Raw genomic sequence first — 24,208 nt, forward strand, 5'->3', positions numbered from 1 at the left:
AACTTTCCAGCCACTCATCCCCAAGCCTGTAGTGTTGCAGGGGGTTGTTGAGGCCCAAGTGTGGGACCCGGCACTTGGTCTTGAACTTCATAGTAACTAGATTAACGTACTAACTAGATTAAACCACTTTAATGAGTTTACTTGAATTAGGACAGAGGGAGGTGGAAGAGAGGGATGCAAGTGGAGAGCAACTGACTGAAGAACCTGTCCCCTCTACATTTAACTTCCATTCAGGATGCGGCCATAGTTGTCTCCTCCATAGCCCACACAAACACTCCTCAGAAGTACCCAGCCGGGGTAATGAATGCCCAGAACTCCTCACCAGTACGAGAGGCAGAGCGTGGCTTCTGTGGCACTGTGGGTCGTCCTGCCAGGCTGGGCTTTGTTGACTGCAGTGGAGGTTTTGGGCTGGTTGGTGTATTGGAAGAACTTCTTGCCTTTGCACCAGCTTCTGCCTTTGGTTCAGCTTTTGAATTTTTTTCTGATGGCGCTGAGAGGGAGTCACCTTTATTTGAGGCAAATCGACTCTCTGGAAGGGTCTGCTGGAGTTTAGGCACTAAAATAAACAGACACATAAAGTAAAGTATCCTGCAACACAGAAGGCTCCATGGACAGATATGCTGTGTGGAGAATACCATCATGAGCTCACAAATCACTGCTGCACTGTTGCGTGAGCATGTAAGAGGAGCCCTACATTTTGTTCAAAATCACTGCAAGAAAAGCATCTATACCCGCTAGTTCTTACACGTGCTAAGCTTCATAATTCAATTGCCTCAGAGGAGACGGCACGTTCCCCCTTTTAATGTATTTGGGGTGATGGCTGGCTGGACCTTATTGTTCCTTTGTATTTCTGAGAGCAGATGGTATAGCCTACCAGCTGAGAAAGCAGTGACGGATCAGTGGAAGAGACTGCCTTTGGCTGTTTTGTCCCTCTGCAAACCAAAGGTTGAGAATCCAAGATCAACAGAGAGATCCCGGCCCAGAAAATAAAACCCCAATGTGTGATCAGCAGGCTGCATCTTTTTATTTGTTGCTTTTAGCAAGCTCTAGAGGAGATCAAAGTATTCTTTGTACAATATTTTGATTTATCTAATAACACTCTATAGGGATTATGGTTTCCACAGATTAGCAAGTTTATCAACATACTATTTATGCCAGACAAAGACAAAGGTATTGAAAGATAAAGACACACTGACTTTCAGTACATCAGCCCTGTCTAGCTGTGCAAGCTGGTAGAGAGCCTGCTGGACTCTGGGATGCAAACAAGCAAAATGCCTGCCCTACTTTCCTTCTCTGCAGCTTTCAGAAGGTTGACGTAACAGGTATAGTGATAATCTTGGAAATTGTATGTTAGCTGGGGACCTTCAACAATTGTCACACCTTTATTCTTTGAAGAAAATTACAGTCTAACTGAAATGCAGACTGGTAGACTTGGTGTTTGGCAAGGCCAAGTACGTGGTCACAGATGCTGATGCGTCCTACCTACCTGCTACTCCCATTCAGAAATCCTACTTGTTACAGAAGTGCTGAGCACAGACATTTTATTGGTAGTGGGAGGGTGCACTGATTCAGTTTATTGCAAGCCAATTGCCGATACGTTTTTCCAGCTGTTTTTCAGCCCAGCTAGAGTTAAACTCTGGCAAACTATATAGAGTTGTGTGGGGTGTGACAGGGAGGATTTGTGTCTGTATGCATGCAGTAGACTTCCAGGCTGCAAGCGAAATACAGGACACCTTCTCCACTTGTGTGTGTGTGCATACAAAAAAGCAGGCAACATCCAGACACAAAGCAAGAATTAAAAAACCCCTTATTCTCCTTCTGAATCACTTATTACCTGTAGTTTTTCTGTAGCAACATCCAGCAGTTTCCACTGACTCTCTTCCTTGCCTTCCTAACCTCAGGCCTGTTAATATTACTAGAACGCAGTAAGTTTAAATATATTAACCCAAAACAAAGACAAACTCTAGTTGCAACAGTGAGGAGCAGCCTCAGGGAGCTCTCAAGCAAGAGTGGTAAAGAAAGAACTGACAGCTGGAGGCCAGAAGGAAGGGGCGTGAACACTGCAGCGAGGCTGACGTGAAATGTGTCCTATACAGAGATAAGGACTTGAGAAAAATTGGGGTCAATCATCCCCAGCTACCCTAATGCCCCAAGCACAGACTATTCTTGCTCCTCTGACTTCAGTTTAATGATATCAGGAGACACACAGCACACAAGGTCCTACCCAAAAGATAAGCAGGCTTTAAAAGCACCACTTTATAGAACTCAGCACGCTCCAAACACACTGTCTTTTAAAACTTGCTTTAAAAAGGTTTAAAATTTCAAAACTGAAGTGCTCATCCAAGATGGCTGCATTTGGGTTTTGATTTCAGCCTGATTTTTCAGCCTTGCTTCTGTATGTTTTGGCAAACCTGTGCAGCTGCGATGCCTACCACTGCCGTTGAGAAATCAGACTTGGATTGCCTAGTTCACTCCACTCCTTTCGGTCCTGCAAATGCGGTACCTACACAGAGCCGAACACTTTTGAATGCTTCACTGGCCCGTCCCAAAAGTAGGCACAGAGACCAGAATTTCATCTTGCCCTGAGATGGTTGCGTTGTACACACGGCCACGTCAGGGCCCAGGACTACAGCTTGACAAGGGCGCAGCTGGAGGAGGGGCAGAGGGAATCAGCGCTGTAAGTACTGCAAGGCTGGACTCCACTGCGTACAAAATGAAGAGTTGTTTTGTGCAGCGTCCAGGGACCTCCACTGAAGGCACCTCCTCTGCAGAAGGCCCTGCCTTCGGTCAAGCCAGGTAAACCCTGGGAAGAGCCAGCTGCCTGTGAGATGTCATTCTAGCAGCTGAAAGCCACGGACTCCAGCTGGTGTGTGCACAAACTACTATAAACCTTATGAATGGGCCATATGTAGGTCATCAGATATATTCAGGAGTGTCACTTCTTCACTCACAGACATTTTTGCTGGCTCCTGGGTTCAGCTTCAGCTCTGCTGATCCCATTACTAGTCATCATCCTTTTGAAGGTGCCCCAGGCACATGCTCCAACTACTCTTCCTCCTGTGCAATGTGGAACATGAGTAAAAGCCGAGCCGTCGGCTCAGCCCTAGAGCTGACTTCATGTGAAGTGTCCAACACAGTACAAAAAGCGAGATTGTTTCTAATCCTTTACATGGAGCGTAAGCTCATATTTTGGTTAAGCAATTGCAGGCACACAATCTGGAGAGGGAAGTGAGACTTTGAGGTTAGGCATTTTGCATGTTCTAGAATGAGTTTATACCAGGAAACTCAAACTATACCTGTACCACTTCCATCCAGTCGTTCTGAGCTCATCGCTGTGTCAAAAGACTCTCTGGGAGTTGCGTCGTTCCCAAGTTTCTGAAAGAGTGAGAAAAGCTTTCATAGCAATAATATACCTGTAATTAATGCAACTCAGCGGTTCTGTTAGGGGAAAAAAGCTCTAATTTGGAAACCATAAGGTGGAGAAAGCAGTGATAGCAATAAATGGTGGATTCTCTCTCCTTGTTCGTCTTTCAGGTCTCAGAGATCTACACGGGAAGAAAACTGATGCTGATTTGTAACTAATACTGCCACGTGTCTAGCAAAGCTGCACTGACACCCGGCCTCCTAAGTGACAGGCCTCCTAACGTTCAGGACTTGAAAGTGAAGGTCCTAGCTATAAGCAACCTTTTCTCCAATGATAGCTCCGTATTTCAAAATTCTTTCTTCAGGTTTAAAATAAGAAGCCTTCTTCTGAAGATCCAGATTTTGAATACAACTGCTGAATGGACCTTCTGCTCTTCCACCCACAAGAATAACTTCTTATTTTAGATAATCCTGCAACTACAGAAGCAGCAGTGCTCACGTGTGTACAAGATTCCTCTAAAAAAACCCAGACCTTATTTACTGACAGGTGTTTAAAGCTGCCCATCACATGCACTCCTGGCTGCTCAGCACCTCTAAAGAAAGGAGGCTTCTTGTTTATGTGCTGATGATCCAGCTCAGACTTCTATTCTCAAAAATAGCTTTCCTAGTATCCTACCCTCAGAAGTCATGGTACAAACACTTGTGCCATATCATCGCTCTAGCCTGTGTATCATAGCTCTGAAACCTGTGCATTTACCAGGAGGAGCTTAGAGATGCAGCCGACATACTTAACATGTTCAGGACACTGCTCCTACTGCTCCAGCACCAACTCTGCACGACTCGTGCTGGGATCTGACTGTCCCACAGCGGTCAGAAACCCCCTCCACGGGTCGTGCAGCGTACGTCACTGTCCTTTGGAGCTTACCTCTGAAAGACTGGTAGGTACAGCACATAGATAAAAACCGGACAATGGGAAATGCAGGAAGGAAAAGAATGTTACAAATAGCAGGAGCACATACTGATTGTAGAAAAATTGATGGGATTTAGAGTGAAAATAGTATTTTAAATATGAACATAAAGGAATGATCTCTAAGCATCAACACTAGCCACACGTCATTACCCCGGGCTGGTAATTCAGCACGGGCACTTTGAGAGGAGGAGATTTTGGGGATGGTGCAGGAAACAGCGTGGTTGGCCTTACAGATTTACCTGTACCTCCATTTTGCTCATGTAATCTCACATCTCCTAAAACAAAGCCTCTTTTCAGTACAGCACAGGAAAGGATTGTGGCAGGCATTCAGTGGTGTGCTGAGTGCCTGCCACTCCCGCCTCAGACCTGGCAGGGTAGAGCTACCTCCTGACCTCTCCACCTAGTACAGGCGTGCACTCCAAATGGCACGCTGCAATACAGAGGACGCTATGAGAATCGTCGTTAAACCTCCTGTACTGTAAAACCTCCCTGATACAGCTATAACTCTGAAGGGCTACATCGCTACAGGTTTTAAGCGGGGAACCATCCGTATATTAAAAACTGTGTGTAAACCAAACAACTGCTGCTGACCAGAAGCATTCTAGAAATGCTGGGACTTGCAGGGCCAGAATGGTCAGCTATGGTGCCCGTACAGACGAAACAAAGTCCCCTCTGAAGCTAGTAGGAACATCACCATTCGTGATACTTGGTGAAAACTCAGTTTTTATTCCCATTTCTTGTCTGTCATTGATATTTTGGCTAAATTATCACGTCTCCACCTCCTGAAGTCACATGTTTCTCTCTAAGACTGTCTTGGCTATATGTTTTTGAAAGGAATACCACTCTCCACCCTGGATTTTTCTTCCATACCTCGGAAAAAAATAAAAACCACAACTTTTGAGAACAGAATTTATCAACGATTTCTTCATGGATTGTGAATACTCATGAACTTTCATCAAAATACCCATTTTCCTGTGGAAATATTGAAGATATATGCATAACACTTAGCTACAGTAAGAGAGCTGTATGACAATATGAAAACTAATTTCTCTGTAACTCCTTCCTCCTCCCCTGGTTATGGAGAAATATGACAGAGACAAGTGCCAGTCAGTGCTGGCACCCACCAGAGTGACTTTTAATGGGAATTCCTGCAAGGCTGGGAAATTCTGCAGAGCTGGGTGCCACGGAGAGTGAATAAACAGGTTACAGATGATCTTGGTCTGCCCATAGATCTTGCTCAAGGTATTTAAATATTCAGCCTGTGAACACTAGATGGAGCTAAAAGATCTTTTTACGGACACCTAGAGGCGACACTAACCACAAATACTCCTCTCTACCATTAATGCCGATTCACACCTTGTGTTCTAAGCAAAAGAAAACAAAAAATCATTTACCATCTTTCCATCTACTGTGCACCTGCTCATCACTTGGATCTGTAACAAGACTGCGGTACGGTATGAATGAAATAGTAAATTCCTTCTGGCTTTGTTTTCATGTAAAATAGCTCAGAACATAAGCAGCCATCTGTACCTTACAGGAAAACACAATTTTCTATCACACCGGAATTCTCTTAAATTTGAAGATCTTGGGGAACTTGATGCCACACCCATCCTAAAGCATGTAACAGCAGTGGGATGCTGTCTTCTGTAGCTCAACCATCAGGACACTGTATGATTTTCACCTTCATGAATAAAAGTGCAAAACTAAATTATTCAATACTGCGATCTGCGATGAAGTATGTGTAAAATTCTTTTGAACAGCAGTTCAATTTTGTGTGGTCTGGGTGACAGTAAGAATGGATAACTCAGTGCCCTACTGCATATGGATTCCTATTTCAATTCAGTTTTCCTGTCATTCTTTAACAAAAAACCCCCCATCCCAAACCATAATTTTGCATTCCATGCATACCAATTTCTACAAAATCTAACAAAAAATAAGATCAATAACATTATTTTGTTGAAAATTAAACCTGAAAGAAGGGGGCTAACCTTTCCAACCAGTAAAAATAGCAAAGGATGGAATAAAAAATACTGAGAAAAGGCAACAGCTTTTCTTTCTGATAGATGAAACTGAAGTTTTTAATCAATGCTATGAAGAGGACATATTGAAGAGGACTTTTACTCTCCCCACTTAAAAAAAAACAATTTATAAACGCTAATATTCTCCCTCAGTCACCTCATTCCAGATCTAACTAACTTTAGATGACGAGTGTTAAGAACGTGAAGAGCACCAAGCATACATAATTTATGCAGTTGTAAAAATTCACATTCTCTGGAGTGGCTTGGTGTAAGTTACAGGAAGAGTGTAACACTTCCTTAGAATCATATCGCATTTTACTTGAAAACTTGTGTTTTAAAAATCAGTGAGACTATTCACAGGCATTACTCAGCACCAATGAGAGAGGTGGGAACTGGTCATTTCGTTAGAAGAATCGTTTTTACGCTGAAGATCCCTTTAATGAGCCATAGACTACTGTGTTAATTTGAACACGCTTATTGCAAGACTCCGGAGTCTGCAGGAATGGTTCACACATCACGGCAAGCACCGTAAGACTGTGAAGAAAGGTAAAAACGAACTTTGGGTCCTTGGTCCCAGCAAGGCAGTTCTGCAACGTGTTAAAGGAAGGAAAGCACAGCAAAGCTTGCAGATGAGCTTTGTCGTAAGGTAACGCTTTCCAAATGACAGGGGACAGTGGTGGGGAACGGAGAGCATCCGGGTGCCCTGCACGTTGAAGAGGAAGACAGGAGTGAAAAAAGGCTGATCCTTTGCTAATCTTAGACCACGCCAGCTGCAGCTGGGAGGAAACAGGGGATGGTAGTGGGGAAGTTCCATGGGAAATGGGCATCAGGCAAAATAGGTGGGCACAAAACGCTCTGGAGCAACACGAGGATATTCCACTCTGCACATTTGGGAAGTGAAGCAGGGTTCCTGCCCAACATCAGCACTTCAGAGGAGAAAACAGAGAGAGTGAAGGGAACCCAGACAGATAATTAGGAATGGATTGATTTTTTTAAAATGTATGCTTATTTTTCTTCGAGTGTTAGTATTTGAAATACAGAAACCAAAGGCATAAAAATAATTGTCGTACAAAAGGACATAAAATAAAAAAGTACACAAGAAAAGTGTAAGTTGTAAACAGTGTCTGGAAGCCATATTTACTTGCCTGCAGGGAAGATATAATTATAATATAGTACAACTCTCCAACTTTCTAGATCACCTTCCAAAACAGAAGAGTACGGATAGCTACCACGGCAGTGCCAAACACCTGAGGTGCTGGTGTGCAGGGAGCACACACTAACAAGTCTGTCGCAGCTTCACCTTCTGTAAAGTTTGCCCCCATTACACGTGAACAAAGCTCACGTCCTTTAGAGTGGACACATCCAAGCTGTGCTTACTAGTTGCCCCAAAAGCACTCTGTAATACATGCAAACAATCATGTGTCCTCTTCTGGGCTTGTGATGGCCTGACATCCCACGCAAGAGCTGGTGTCACCTTCTCCACAAGAAGAGAAAAAGTGCAGGCTTAAGGGTTCATCTCCTGCTCCACATGTGCAGCCTAATCCTTGGCCAGGGTATTTGTGTTCAACCACCACAGCAGAGAGCAAGCCTCTTGCAGGAACACCGTAATCCCTAGTAGAAAGCAGGACTGATGTGTCAAGCCCCAGCAACGAACCCTTGTAGATCCAACCCACCACCCCTGAAGACACCAAGCTCTTGCTCATTTTTCCACCAACAACTGAGAAATCAAATTGCCTTCACCTTCTGAGCAGAGGCTGCTCTCTTCTCCTGCTTGGCTTTCATTTCTGCGAGAAGTCCACTGCCCATCACCTGCACGCCATACCTCCGGCCTCCTTGTGGGCTTCCTTTGCTGTCACCCCTCTCAGCTTTTGCTGCATCGTCTGACTGTGCCTCCTCCAGTGAGTCCGGCGTCTTTAATTCCTCAGATCGTTCTGTACCACCATTCTGCTCTGCAAGCTTTACCTCCTTCTTGCTTGTGTCCACAGCTGGACTTTTGGCAGTAACCTTGGGTGAGGAGGGCTCCTCTGCCACCATCACAGTTTGGGGACGTTCAGATTTGGAGCCTCTTGATTTGATTAAGTTAAGGAAGCCACTCTTCCTTGAGTCCCTTTTCTTCTTCTCATCACCTGCTTCACTGGGCTCACTGCTGTCTGAACTTTTAGTTGATGGTCTCCTAATAAAAGACAAAGACATTTTAAACTCCACTCCCCTTCTTCCTCCTGTTCAAACAGTACCACCCATTTTCCCTATTGGATGTCACATACAGCACAGAGGGGTCATTCCAAGTTGTCTGGAAATTGCCCTAGCTTTCTCATTTATTTAAGTATTTCTGTGTGTCCGTGTCTGTGTATGTGCACGAACATGCACGAATGCAAGAACATCTAGATACGTGGTTCTGTAAATATACAACCAGCTACAAAGCAACCACATAACCTGTATAACCCTTTTACAAAGCTGAAGGAGACATATCTCTCAGATGAATATTGATTGCCTAATCTGGGATACTACAAACAGATCAAATACATCTTTAACATGTTTCTAAAACAACATACATCTGCTGTCATCTATCAAAACACTGTGCCCAACAGCAGCCCTTACTAGAAGAGACACCCATGCGTACTACTAGCACTGCAGAGGAGATCCTCAACGAATGCACAGCTCTGCTTCAGCTCGTAATGAGCTCCACGGCAGGCTAAAATGAAGTCAACTGAATTACAAAAACACACACTAGTCAATAATCCCCCCAATGCAGTATATTAAAGCAATTTACTTCAAAGTAGTCAGTTTTAAGGGAGCGTAATTGAATTCACGGTACTAAGGTACTTTCTGACTTTGACAACAGCAACCCTGGATACTGGGAAGAGAAGTAAAATACAATGTAGAAGTACTACTTGCCCAGCTATCAGGATGGATATTTTTTAAATTTTATTTTGTTTTTAAAAAAATTAAATGTGAACTTACTTTGAATCCATTTTTGTCACTTTCTTAGTGAAGAATTCATCCACACCTTCATCCACTCTCCCCATGAGGCCATTCTGATCCCCTTCTGGAGGGACTCCAGCAGGCACCTGACACAAGAATAAACTCTCTCTGGTATATAATAATCTTAACATATTTGTTTCAATAACAACAATTAAGAGTCAAGGCATCATAAAGACTATGTGTGCCGACCAAACCTGAGTGCAGACAATGGAGTCACCACTGGAATTCCCCCTTTAGTCAGTTAGGCCAGTTGATGCACTGCACCAAATGCAAAGTAACCCAAAACACCAGTGACAAATTGGATATTGCAATGCACGGGGCCAGGAATCAAATGCCTTGGGCTTGTGAGAAGAGAGCAGTAGCTTGGTTAGAAAAGTAAAAAAAAAAAAAAAGCAGTAAATCCTGATCAGGTGGTGACCTGGAGAGAAAGTGTTTTCAAGAGCTAGTTATTTCCCTTTTCAGAGAAAACCGTGTATTCTGGATTTTGGATTTAGAAAGAGAACTCCAGCAGGCTAACAGAGCCTTTTATAAGACACTCAATTCAGCACTTGCAAAAGCAGCGACTCTACATACAGAATCAGGTGTTTCACTTCAGGAACTGAAGACAGACTTTTGCTGAGTGTCTGAAAATGGAAAACCTGTTCCCTTTCTTTGGCTTCAATGCCTATGTATTGAATGTGGGTGACTGGAGGCATCTAAAGCAGGCTGAGTTAGTAATACCTGCCAACCACAAAGGCCCTGTGAAGACCAGCTGGTGACTCTGCAGCCTCCTGAAGATGAAACATGCTGTTTCCCAGGAGCATTTCTCACATGATCTAGCTCCTGTATGTGGCTTTGATGTGGAAAAGCTCTATTACCAGTAGAGAGACTTCCTTCAATTTAAATGCCCCACGGAAACCTTTTAGGTGACTACAGAGGACTCCACAAGACCCAACCCAGTTGTATTCTTGGTAGTACTAATGACCAGGAATCAGTCTGCCACCAAATGGAGGGGTTTGTAATTTGAAACAATTTAAATCAAGGAATCTCCTAGTTGCCACAATTACTCAGAGTAATCCCAGCTTCTTTTTCCAGTTGGAATACAAACTCTATGCCTCCAAAAAGAAAAATAAATACCCTTAAAAGCCTCTATTGAAATCAAACCCAGCTTCATTAAGCCAGGACAACAAATTGCATATGAACTAATGCTTTGACACATCCATGGAATTTTCTACTTTCCACGGCTGAACCTTGTTAGAAGCTTAGAATTAACTTTGCTACATTAGGTATCAATAAAATATTAACTATTGTCTTCGATAACGATGTCACACTTATCTGGAAACAGCCCTCCTGGTAACGACTGTTTTGTTGCCAGTCAAACTGCGTATTTTCAATAAAAACCAGGTTTATTCCAAGAAGCACAGTGACTTCTCAGACTTCCAACTCTGCCATCTTTGGGGTTTTCCATAGAGAAGTTGTTTAGCTGGAACACCTGACACTAGGCAGCAATGCATACACCGGCATCTGGGCTGGTCACACCAGTGCTCCCTGTCTCAGTGTAAATATTTACCTGCTCCGTCATCAGCTGACACTGACAGCTGACAGCCAAAAGTGGATGAGACATTTCAACAAAAATGAGAGACCATTTAATATTGATTAAATATTAAAATTAAGTATTACTATCCCTCCAGATAGTAGTATCAAAGGTAAGTGCATCTCCCAAAGGGCAAGTAATGCAAGAATCCAATGATCTACAGCAAATGAGATGACCTACCTCAAAAAAGAAAACAGTTTGCATCTGAAAAAGCACAAAGTTTCTAAAAATGTATTAAAGACGTACACAAATGCTGAGGACCTCATAATGTCCTCACGGCAAAGGACGTTCTTACAGATGTTTATTGTAATGCCTTTCAGTGATCAATATTAATGTAAAAGACTGAGCTCTTGTTTATTCAGTGTTATATGCTCCTAATGCTAAAAAAAAATGTGATGTTTTGTTAACATAATTTTTTTTAGCCTAAGTTTAAAAAGGAATCTTTACACTTTGTTATTAAGGAACAAAACCTGGCTTGGAAGCAGAAATAAATAAAATTAATTACAATCCCTCTCATATATTAGAGATTCATCTCTTGGCTATGTTAAATCTCTACACATGATGGAAGAACTCATGAGGTTAAAAGCTCACAAAAATCTCAGTGATAAACAACTGTTTCATCATATTGCTTCAGAGCTATTTGGGGGTGGGTGGTGCTCAAGTTTTGCTCCCTGCCCGCCCACCCCCACCTCCTTTTTTCCCCATCCACCCACCCCAAGTTAAAAGTTTACATTTCTCACTTTTGCTCCATTTCCTCCCTCTTTTTCTTATATTTTTCAGCTTACAAGGAACAAATCTGTTTTCCAGCAAAACCACAGAAGTATAGCTACGATCACCTGAAACCCCTTAAATTACTAAATGGAAATAATGGGAACAGCAAATAACCCAACAGACCTGCTTTAAGTGGTAGAAAAGATCAAGATTTTGCCTTTCATATTTCAAGTGCTTTTCCCAGCCACTGCTTTCTGTGGCAAAACCAGCAGCAAATCAATTCTGCAAAAAATGCTACAGTCCACTCATGACTCTGGCCTTCAAAAATCGGCTGTTTCATTTTAAGAAGCATCAAAGCAAACATCATCTCTTTCAAAAATTTGTTTAGACTTGTTATGAGGTCAGAACTAGTAAGGAATTACATGGTCCATAAAACAAGACAGGGACAAATGAATATAAGTAAAAGAGTTCCTTTCAATCTCTGCATCTAAATAACCCCCTAATGTCCTAATTAATTCAATATGGATGAGCATTCCCACAATGCTGCACTGTCATGGGAAATAACACCTCGCCTCTACAAGAAATAAGATTTTTGTTTCTGTTGAGCAAGATGTTTTATGTCCTAGTTCCATGCCTGGTAGCGAAGCTCTTGCCCTCCCGTGCCCCCAACTTCTTCCACACCCCTGTGCAGACTGCACAGGATCCACTGAGTGAGTTGGGAAGAGAGGCAAGCTTAGCAACTGGGAAACCATGCGCATTCTACAGAACTGGAACTGGAAGAAGAAAACACAGATGTGTTTTCACTACAATGTGGAGACCGCTCCATCCTTCTGCTACCTCTACCCTTCCCTGTAAAGTACAAGGGAATGGAAAGTTGGCTTGAATATCCCCTCTGCTTGAACGTTTCTTCATTTCCAAGTGGTACAAAAAGCACTCTACTGCCCAATCTGATCCTTCCCGGCATTAGGGAAATTTTCAAGGGTCCTTTCTGTCGACAATCTTTAGGGAGCAGAAAAGGCCACAGGCATTCATTACTAGGCAGCATAACTCAGGGAAGCACTGGCTGCCCCTTGATAAGGGTTACTTATCCTATCAGCTGTGCTCTGCTGCCATGAGATAGCTCTGTAACTCCTCTAGATCTGTCCTTACATACCCCGAGGACATACCACCACAGAAATAAATCTTCATTGATGTGGTATGCCAAGGAAATGGAACTGTGGGAACTCCATACACATATATTTGAGTTCACACCAGTGCTTCTTGCAGACAGACAGTGTTCTTCTGTTTTGCTTTTCTAAGGCAGGCTCCAGCATGAAAAGCCGATCTGTGACTGCAGATTTGCTGGCCCAAACACCATCTTTAGTTAAGAAGCTGTGGGAAGCTGGGTGTCACAGAGTATCTCCTCTGAGACCTGACAGAAATAAGAATTCATGCCAAGTTACTACTTCTTAGTGCAGGCAGAAAAAAGGATTAAGGACTTAACAAACCCCTGCAATATAATTGAAAAGTCTCATGATATTTTGTGCATTTCCTGTGAAAGCTCCAAGTATCTCCAGAAACTGCTTCCACGAAAAAACAAAAGCAAATTTAAAAAGAATACAACATACCCTGATTGTAGACTGTGTCAAACAAGACAAAAAGCTTGTAATAGGGATTGCACACTGAAAGACTTGAATACCGGAAGAACAATTATGTAGCTGCGTATGGCTTTTAGAACTTAACAGTTGTCCTCATTACTCTGCAAGACCTGACTCATGGCAAAAAGCAATCAACAGATGACACCACCAGCAATATTTTAATGTAGACTCACTGCCGCTTGGCTGGGCTGCTGCTTTTTATTCCTTTTGGGTCTTAATTTTGTAAAGTGTTCCAGTTTCCTCCCTTCTTCTGATGGCAGCTCTGAAATGAATCCAGAAGTTCGTTTGTCTGGCCTGCTGGAAGGAAATGGTGGGTCTTCTATATGGATAGGTACTTCTTCCAGTGCTTTATCTAGATCAAATTCCATTTCTAAGAGAAATCAAAACTTTCTAATTAGACTTAACATGCTATTTAAAACAAAAGACAATGCCATTCCTCTGTTTTGTGGTAAATAATTACAAACACACTTGGAGAACTCAGCCACAACATGTATGTGAGCAGACAGAGCACTGTGAGCAAATATTTACTGCCAAACACATTAGCAGAGTCACAGAACCAAGCACCCAGCATGGGCCTCAGCTGAAACCCACAGGGAGGGAAAGTCACCTGTGCTTTCCAGTCAAGAATTACCTAGAAGAATCTCAGATGAGCAAAGAAGCAAAAAGGTTTTAAGAAATTGTCACTTACCAAAAGCTCTAGACACTGGTCGGAGCATTCTACTGTGGATGCTTTTCCTTTTTGATTTAGGAGTCATCTATCAACATAAAAGAAAACAAAAGTTACTTTAGTGGACAGAACACCTTTTCTTTTCTATCCAACAAACGAGTTCTTTGAGCCTATGTATCATCTCAGGATCTGACTGGGTTTAACACCACGAGGGAATGGGGTTTTTCCTCCCCTTCTCAAACATTCAGAACTTTTTCTAAATGGACATTTTGTTCAACTGACTTTTGAGCAGAACCAGGGATGTAGTTTATCCTTTGCATTAAGACCATAGGCTGTACACAGGATGATTATTTGAATTGTCCAAGCATTAACTAATTGGACCCCAACTGTAAAACAAGGGAGCTATAAAACCTCACCTCTGCATCCGAGATCACGAGGCACAGAAAACTTAATTACTGCGTCCAATACTGCACAGCTAATGACAATATGAAGAATTGTTTCCCCCTTGTTCTGGCTTTTCTTTTTAATACAAAATACACTTCCTCAGTTCATTTGTTAGTGACATGCTACTGGGAATGATTAAAATTGAGGTATCTATGCCTCTGGATTCCACCACGTAGCTCACCAAACTTCCCTAGGAAAGCAGGCTCGGAGCACACAGCCCTTCTTCAAAAAGTACAAATACCATGTCAGTGTTAGCAGTATCTCCGGCAAGCACACAACTTCCCAAGACTTCAGATACACTGAGAATAGGTGAAAAGTTTCCTTGGCATACATTCAACAAAGTTACTGAAAGTTACATGCTATTATTCTTCTCATCTTCACATTCCCAGAAAAAAAGAAGTATGTTGCCTTAAGAGCACAAATAACCAGACTTAAGACCCAAGTTTATTATTTTTGGAAGAAAGTTGCCCTTATTTTCTTGCCTAAACTCTTCCGGAAGTTTACATGGCAAAAAAAAAGAGACTGTTCTGCTACAGGAAATGCATGTGTCACCAATTCCAAACCTCTTAACATAGCTCAGTGTTCTAAGACTTTTAAATAAAAAGCTGACCTGCAGGTTTTCTAAGAAGTTAATTTAAAATGACTCAGCTTCTGTAAAGATGGGCTCCTTTTGTGGCAGAGTCATACATGCCGGCTTTAGTGACATCCATACACTTCCATTTACTTGCTGGACTTGAAGCCAAGTGGCTTCAAATCTGGGGTGTCAGGAAGCTGTTACGGCTCACAACTCATGAAGAGAATTGTTAATCAAGATTAGTAGTACCAGTTTATATATGAGCCAGAAAAGACATAGTTGGCATTGACATTTCAGACAAATCGTGGACTGTTTAAAGTAAATATTTCCTAGTTTTTATGTATGAAAAGATCAGCGCACAGACTTACATGCATTCACATTCCCAACCAAAGTAAGTCAGGAAGATTATTACGCCACTATTCACATGCTCAGGGTTATGACAGGTTTTTGTAACAGGGAAGTTATTACTCATCTTCAAGATCAGAAAGCGATTTGCAGTCTATAGAGTGGGCAGAGACAGCACTGTGTGGGCAACAGAGTCCTGTTTATGTTGCCTTGCACATCACTTGGAAAAAGATACCTTCAGCTGTTGCAGGTTTCCACTTCCACATTTGACAAGCATCGGTAAACGACATTATAGTTTCAAGACCAGCTAGGAAATAGCTTGCCACCTGAGAGACTTACCCTGAAACTACTGGGCAGGCAAAGTGTCACTGCACCTAAAGTTAAGACGGTACTGTCAGTGGTAACAGTAAATTAAATGCAATGGATTTGATGGCAAGTGGCTGGAGAAGTGCTGAACTTTTTCAGTCAAAATTGCAGTGGATTGTGCAACAGGTAGACAGCTGGGCAGCCTCTGACCTGCACACCTCGACAGCTGCTGATCCACCGCCCAAACCTGAAACAACCAAAGGCATCTGCACCTCATGAGAGGAAGAGTTGAAGCGGCTCAGCATTTGGGGGACAGCAATTAGGAGTCACTAACAGCAACCCCCTGTATTTATTTCCAGCCCTAGCCCATTTCTCTCGTTTAGGTGTATTTGCATGCATGTTGGTCTGCTTGCCACTTTTTTTGGCGGTGCACCTGGAAATTCCATCTAGTAGGATAATGCAACTCACATGCTAAAGAAAGGACAGAAAAACAAGGCTGATGGGAGACCTCTGACTGCTCAGTAATTTCACAGCCATGGCCAGTGCAGAGTGCTCCTGGGTGAACACAGACAAGCCGCGAGCTACACCAGCCGACGGCACCAATGCAAAACAGCACGGGGCAAGTTTTGAGGATCCTGTGCAGGGACTTAAATGCTCCAACACATCCCTGACCATCAGGAACAGAACGATTTCATCTTCTTTCTCAGACAAGAAAATATCCCCAGATGACCTTGCAGAGCTCGTGCTGATGACCATAAGCCCATCTCTGGATCACTGCTATAACTTACTGTCAGCTGGGCATGGTCCATCAGCAGCTTGGTTGCTGGGGATAAAGGCAGAGGGATAGAGATGCCTCCCATTTGCTTTAACAGCATGAGTAACAGCTAGGCATACACTTTTAAGCGAAAACCTTCTGTTTTCTAGCCTGTTTAGGAAGTGCACAGATGAAAGGCTTCTTGCCAAGTGAACTTTCTAGATCACGCTCAGAGCAAAATGGGTCAGAGCATTAATTTAACTAGGCCAGTGTGCTCTTTTTTACAAAATATTAGACTTAATCTCAGCTTAATATCTCAGCCACTGTGCAGTGGCTGAGATATTAAGCTACAGCAGTAGAGCACATGTCATTACTAGAGGACATATCTGAACTCCTCAGGAAAGACCTCTGTCTCTCCCCAGCCTGAGCCCCATTTCCCATGGAAGAAGTTCAGGTTTGGCAGATGCACACCTTCTGCCTTCCCACCTCCTCCAGCCACACAAGCACAATGCCGCTTTCCTGCCTTATGTTCTGCTTGTGGCCTGTATAAGGGAATAGCTGTTAGTATCAACCTCCCTCCTTCACTTCTTCCACATCTTCCAGGGACTTTCCATTCTAGCATTCCACCTCCTGAACTTCTTCCTTCTTTTGCCTACTTTTCTGTGAGCACAATGTAGGCTATCTAGCAGAAGAGACAAAAAGATTAACTTTTGGGAGGCCCTCTTGGAAGTCTGCATGCACCGATGCCTCTCAGATCTCCGGAGACGGCTCCAAGAAGGTACCTCTAGCAGTAGATGGGAGCCAGCAAATCACCAGGCTCCCAAACAAGGACTTATTTAGAGTTAGACACTCTCATGGGTCCAAGCTAACTAAAAACTCCCAGGATCTCTTCTCATCATCACTTTTCCAAATTCCTCCCTTCTAACTCCCCTCCTCACCAAACCATCCGAGCTCTCTTGAGTTTTCTTTAATTATATTACCAACTGCAGAAGAACACTAGTATCTTGGGAATTAAAAACAACAACTAAAATAACTTTGTTTTGAGTACTAGAAAACAATGTGCTTTTATAGCAACAGGGCCTCAGATACTCTACGTTCCTTGGTTAGACAGATAACTGGAATTACTCCCAGTGCTGAGGGATATGCTCGTTTCCATATTTTTCTCTTCCTCCGAAGAAATTTATATTCAATCCTATTAGATACAGGGATGCTCTGTGACTCTCCTGTCACTTCCCTTTCAAAAGATTTCAAACGAGCTAATGAACAACTTCCCCCTCCCTCCTCAAACCTCCTTCCTGCAAACCAAGATACGGGTTTTGGGCTTGGGGAATGCATTAAGGGCAACAGCACAGAAAGGTGAGAAGAGCAGTCAGAAGCTCAAGGTGGTTTAACTAGACAAAGAAAATAAACCAGATCAAATTGAGATAACCCCTGACATCTCTTCCATCTTAGCGGCAAGAAAGCCATAGTTTACGTCCATTTTTAAGCTATTCTTCCACTACGCTGGAGGATGGTTGAATATAAAACCGAATCGACAGAATTTCTTTCTTAGCAGTAACATTTCTGCTTGTACCTCTGCCATCAGCACTCTGCTTTAAATTCAGATGCTACACTAGCTGTACCTTTTTGTAAAATCCGATCTTATCCCTGAACTGCTGCCGATTTCATTTGTAGGTGCAGATGGATGGCACTACAGTCTCCCGGGAGACTCACAAGGCAGCACTGAGGCAAATGGAGCACAAAAAAGTAAACGAGTAGGCCAGAAACAGCAGAGCTAAAAAAATACTTACACTTGTACAGCAGAGAGTCTCCATGCAGCAAAAAAGAAAGAAAAAAAGAATATGAATGGGGAAGACAAAGCAATAGCAGTTCTCAGGAAAGGAGGCAAAACCAGAAGTCACCAAAATAAAGAAAACTAAAGCCAAAACACTTAGAAGTCTTAGCAGGAAAGGAGACATGCAAGAACAAGGTAAAAATCCCTTGCCTTTGGAGGTGCTATACACTTCGTGTTTCCAGAGGGTAACCAGAGAAGGGCGAGATCTCTCTTGTTTTATCTATATCGGGACAAACCCATGTTTTCAGACATTTGTTTCCAATATATGGCACTCGCCAGTGGTGCCAACCTGCCACGTGCTGTCTCAATGTACTGTGTTTTTTTCATTTTGCTGGCACCAGTAGTGAGAAAAACCTGTAATTCTGTTATTTTCTAGACTGCAGGAAGAGTCTGAATTACAAATTGGCAGTTTGTGTGGAAAGCAGGAGAGCAAGGAAAACAAAACAAAGCTTCTCTTGAAAGAATGAAAAGGGATGCAAGTCTGTTCTCCCAAGGTTTAAATAAACCTAATTCAAAGCAACAGTACTTCTCCTTCCACAAGAAGGCTTACAGACACAGGCTTTCAAGCACTTTTGGCACGTTAGACGAATGCTACTCCACTAATAAGGCACGACCTTTCCTCTCCCCTTCAAAAAAATTCAAAGAAAAAAAAGAGAAGCAGCACAGTCATCACGCGAAATGAAGCAATGCCATACCCCATCTCTTGTGTGGCACATGACCAATCACGCTTCCACAAGAAGGCTTACAGACACAGGCTTTCAAGCACTTTTGGCACGTTAGACGAATGCTACTCCACTAATAAGGCACGACCTTTCCTCTCCCCTTCAAAAAAATTCAAAGAAAAAAAAGAGAAGCAGCACAGTCATCACGAGAAATGAAGCATCTCTTGTGTGGCACATGACCAATCACGCTCCTCCTTAATTCAGAGTAAGAAAAAATGATTATTACAAGTGTGGTTTGTCTTCAGGTTGAATGGGAACTGCTACTATAACAACGCTGCAGGTATTAGCAGAGTGTTTGTGGCAGAAATCAACAGTCACGGTCTGGATTAAACTTCCTGGCAAGAAAGTGCTGTATTTTTAAATGGATATTGCACTGGTGTTTAGTTATCAGCAGTTAAAATAGTCTGCACATAACAGGAAGTTCATTATTTAACTGTTGAAGGGATATTAAGGTCCGTTTTCCAATGCTTTGACATTTTCGACAATAATGATCCACTTGTCACAGTTCACACTTCTAAGCTTAACTGTAGCTAAAAGTTTTAGAGACACAATGGGCCACCTCTGAATAGCAAGAACAGTACTTCTGCACATGGTCCGCTCCTTTATTTTCCTACTGTCCTTAGGGGTTCTCTTTGTTTGGTGCCTGGGGTGGTTTTTTCTAATTTTTATTTTCTCTTACCTTCAGAAACTTTGGCTTTATGCAGGAGTTCTCGGCTAACAGTGATTCAGGCAAACCTCCTCATTACTCTCATTTTTGTATGCTGTCCACACACACATACACTCTTACTCCATTTCCCTGCCAAACTCCGTCGTTTGCCCACCTCCTCTACTACCAGTCACTAGGGCTGCTCTGAGATTGCTGGAGAGACTGCAGAATCCATTGAGAAACACCTCAAAACCTGAACCATCTTAAAAGTAAATCTCCAGCACGCTTCAAAAATCGACTGCACCATGTTTTCTCTTTCAGACAGCATTTGTGGTGGCACTCCAGAGTGTTCTGAGAATCTAATGCATAGGCAGGAAAGTTATTTGTATCATACAAACAGATGGAAACGTGATTAGGACCAAAGTGCAAAGTGATACTGCACAACAGGAAGTAATCCCGGGATTTGGGGGAGTTTGCAGCCTACGGCCCTGGTCCAGCACATCCTCGTGGAAATGCCTGCCTTCCACACTGCAGTGATCTCATCTCAGTGAGTGTGACTACTGAGCTGCTTTAAAGTTAAAAGGTGCTAAACAGCTTGTGGGTGGGGAGGAAGGAGGAGAGAGAGAGGCACACAGCAGGCAACGGGTTAGACAAGGAAACACCATTAAGCAAAGCAAAGACTTGCCTGAAGTCACCAATGAATCTGGCTGCTCTGCAGGGAACCTAATGCCACTCTTCAGACCCCTAAAGTACTACAGACCATGAGGCCACCCAACCCTTCTCCTTGTTTGCTCTCAGTTTGCTCTCAGACCGCAAAACAAAGCGGTCTGTCTCCCAGCATACACGGAACCAAGGCTAAAGACAAAACACCAACCCATGGCCAAAAACCCAACCAAATTCAACCCAAATGAAACCAAAAATTGGATCGGGGCATCATAACAATGTGCCAACCGGGAGCGAGCTGTCAGAAAAAGTATTCTCTAGGAGTCTTTCAGAATATTTTAAACCAGTGCTAAATTGTTTCAGCTACACGTATTTTGTAGGCTGTGCGTTTTTAGAGAGAGAGGCATAAGGAGACAAGGCATTTCATCACAAGTCCTGCTGCCTTCTTTTGCTGTAAGGAATCCTGACCCGTAAAGCTGCCATGACACCACTTCAGTCAATCAACATTTCCCACGCCTCTTCTAGTCTCCTAACTGCCTTTGACAGAGATGCCACACGCCCATTGTCTCATTTAAAAAAAAGAAAAAAAAAAAAAGGTCTTGAGGTATTCTTTATAGAGCAGAGCAGTAAATTGACCAACTTTGGTTTTTTACATATGTATCTTTGGACACAGAGGTATCTCACCGTCTGTATAGAAACACTTGGAAACCAGAAAGCTGGTATTGCTTACTCCAGCTCCTGAAGATTTTATAACACGATTTCCAGGGTAAAACCCACTAGCAGCAATGGTAACCTGCATCACCATCTTTAGAATCTCCCCCTCGAGTGCCACTCTCCTTGGAAAGTTAACGGCAATGCTGAGATCCCTCACAGCTAATGGAGTACTTTACATGAGACAGGAGAGCAAATGCTGTGTAAAAACCGAGGCCAAGCTGCGACAGGCTGCTGTTTGCTGTAGTGGCTATGCATTTTCACACCAGCAGAGGATCTAGTCCTGACCTTCTATTTCAGAGTTCTGTCCTCTATATGGAAATACTATATATAAATACAAATACTATATATAAATACGGCATACAAATAGTCCATATGTGAATTTAAGGAATATGTTTATCTCCTTCCCTTCCTCAGGAGCTGAATTGCTAGAGAATGAGCTATGGTTCAGAAGTAATTCAATTAGTCTCATCTAAAACAGCCTGACCTTTAGAATTACTTTGTACAGCAATGTTTTCTGAAAGGAGCAACACAGCAGTAAGATAAGCTCAATATATTTGCCCTTGAGCTCATTTCATTTTACTAGCCAAGAAACCTTGGCTTTTCTACTTGCTGAGATGTGGCTCGTGTACTCTCTGATATTTCACTAGAAACTTCAAGATACAATTTTAATTATTAATTCTGCATTTGCATCTTTCAAATAATGCAAAATTCCTGCTAATAAATATTCCTATATATAAATACCCAAAGCTTCTATTACGAAGAGCAAAAAACCAGATGCATTAAACTGAGCAGTTCCTAAAACTATTAAAGTGAACCTTTTATTTCATGTTCTGAATGAGAATCTGCAAGGAACTCTGCCTGCAAGGACCACCTGCAAGAGAAATTCAGTGCTCTGTACCATCAGTTCTGTTTTCTGCTTGCTCATGAAGAGGACAGCAGTACCTTCTACAGCAGCTGGACTTTGAGAGGAACAAAGAGTATGTTTCCAACCACTTTACCGTAGTTAAAAACTATTGTAGCATGGAGAGCTGCTGCAGGTCAGATGGCACAAACTCTCCTCTTTTAAGCCACCACAGCCCACTTGCTTGTGGTTGTTCATTACTTTCAGCTGGCAGTGATGCAAAAATTGCTTTGTTCATGACCTAAACCTCTATATAGTATGAAGAAAACTCAGTGAATGTGGAGGGGTGGACAGCTGTTTAAGATATATTTAGGCTATTCTTTAAAGACAGACACCATGTGTACTGAGTGCCCTGGGCAGTAACATCATTAAAGCAAGTCTGAGGCAAGGTACTCCTGAATGGAAGTGTTCAAAGTCAGGTGGGATGGGGCTTCAAGCAACCTGATCTAGCAAAAGATGTCCCTGCCCATGGCAGCGGGGTGGACTAGACTGTCTTTAAAGGTCCTTTCCAATCCAAACTCTTCTATGATTTTATGACTGAGAACTGTTGTATCTGCCTCTGCTACAGCTTCCCAGGACTGAGAACCAACACAACTTCTGCATTTCTCCCTCCTTCTGACAACCTGGAGAGAACAGCTATCAAAAGGGTAGAGTATTTGAGTTTCCTCTCTGAAACAAACAGATAGAAACAGATAGAAAGAGTCAATCATAATTATCCAAGAGAGGATGGCAAAACTCAAAGGCTGGTCTATGGAGCGCCAGCACCCAGGTGTGATATACAACTTAAATAATGCTGCTTGGTCAGACAGTCACCGGGCAGCACATGAGCCTAGGAAGTACAGAAACACCATGAAAGAAGAGGACAATGCCTACCCTGCATGTTAGGACTGCTCACCCACAAGAGTGGAATTTAGCACTGGCTGGCAACAAGGCACTGGATTTTGCAGGTTCTCAGAGAACAGAACACAGATTTTCCCTGGAGTATCTAAATACCACGGTATTGGCAACGACCCACAGCTAAAATGTACAACATAGAAAGAGGTTCTAATTAGCTTTAAATGAAACTACCCTGACTTTTCAATCACTTTGTCTTCATATCCTGCTCATTCCTTTTATTTTTCTTTAACATCTGCTTACTTGAAGGTTGGGATTTTTTTTACCAGTTTAAGTGCTCTTGGCTTCAGATCAGTATTCCAATACTGTCACTACTGACCTCAAACATTCACAGTAATTTGGTCTTTACTCACTTCAAGTAAGATCTTACTGCAGAGATCTTGCAATGAGGCTTTAGCTGACCTGAATAACATCAGAAGAAAGAATGTGTTTACCTGTTAGTTCTCCTCCAGTCTCAGAGAAATGTTTTGAGAGGAAGCCTGATAAATTTATGAAAAAGATAGTGTGATGCAGTTGTCAGTGACAGCAGGGATGAGACTTGATGACTCAGAAGCTCCCTTTTGGCACTACGTACTGTCGAATTTATTTATTTTTTACTTAAAAGTTCCTATTCCAGTAACCCAGCTCATCCTAACCTCCTCTTCCTGGACAAAACACAGCAAAATCTAACAGTACTCTATAACTGCCTGCCCTAAACCAGACTTCCTCTTCCCTCTTCGTGTGAGCAACTATTCTTTATCTCTCCAATACGAGGTATCAACTTTGCAGAGCAAAGAATTGCAAGCCTCCTGTTCTTCTGGGTCAAGCAAGAACTATGAAGTGCTCTTAGTGAGACAGACTCGTGCATGTGCTATTTTCAGTAGGCTCTGCAGATTTCAGAACAAACAAGGCTCCCTCACACAACACAGATAAGTAACTCATGCCACGTTATTTACATGAGACACAGGAAGAATGAAAAAGCAGTAGGAAGGACCATGAAACCCATACAGAAAACTCCTCAACCACTTGAGAAGGTCAACTTGCCACATATTAAATGATTTGAAAAGCATTATGGCTGCAGACAGATGTGTGCTACAGAAACGGCACTATGGGAGGTTATCCTCATGCTGTTTGCTGTCATCCCTCTGCCAAGGGTTACAGAGTCTAGATTTTGGCAAGAATTCCTCCAAAGAAGCTCTTGTTAATCTGCTCTGGGAAATAATGAGCAGGTTCTTATAAAGGGGGGGCTGTGGAAAGATTAATTCTGTCATTAGTTGTGCTGAATGTCAACTGACTCCACAGCTCCACTGGCAAAGTGACAAGTGCTGCCTGACCCAGCCGATGCAAAGGGGCTTTGTCCTCGTAACCTGTTAGCTTCACCTGAAGTAGGTAAGCGAGCACTACTGCTGCTGGCTGTAGGACAGGAGAACTCGGGAAGGGCTGGTCACCTCTCACGCAATGGTGGATGGGATTCACCCAAAGGCTACAGCCCGCAACAGCTAAGCTGGTGC

General features: G+C 42.8%; 1 protein-coding gene across 1 annotated transcript in view; it reads right to left on the reverse strand.

Annotated features, from left to right (window-relative positions):
• Positions 1-24,208, reverse strand: part of LRRC16A (leucine rich repeat containing 16A) — a 116,494-nt gene that overhangs the window by 10,798 nt on the left and 81,488 nt on the right. The window contains 6 exon segments of the mRNA XM_010140335.1: positions 323-556; positions 3,297-3,375; positions 8,092-8,524; positions 9,313-9,419; positions 13,428-13,624; positions 13,943-14,009. Coding sequence (XP_010138637.1) covers positions 323-556; positions 3,297-3,375; positions 8,092-8,524; positions 9,313-9,419; positions 13,428-13,624; positions 13,943-14,009 — 1,117 coding nt within the window.

This window comes from Buceros rhinoceros, unplaced genomic scaffold, assembly GCF_000710305.1.
Source record: "Buceros rhinoceros silvestris isolate BGI_N320 unplaced genomic scaffold, ASM71030v1 scaffold4590, whole genome shotgun sequence".
NCBI classification, from domain to species: domain Eukaryota; kingdom Metazoa; phylum Chordata; class Aves; order Bucerotiformes; family Bucerotidae; genus Buceros; species Buceros rhinoceros.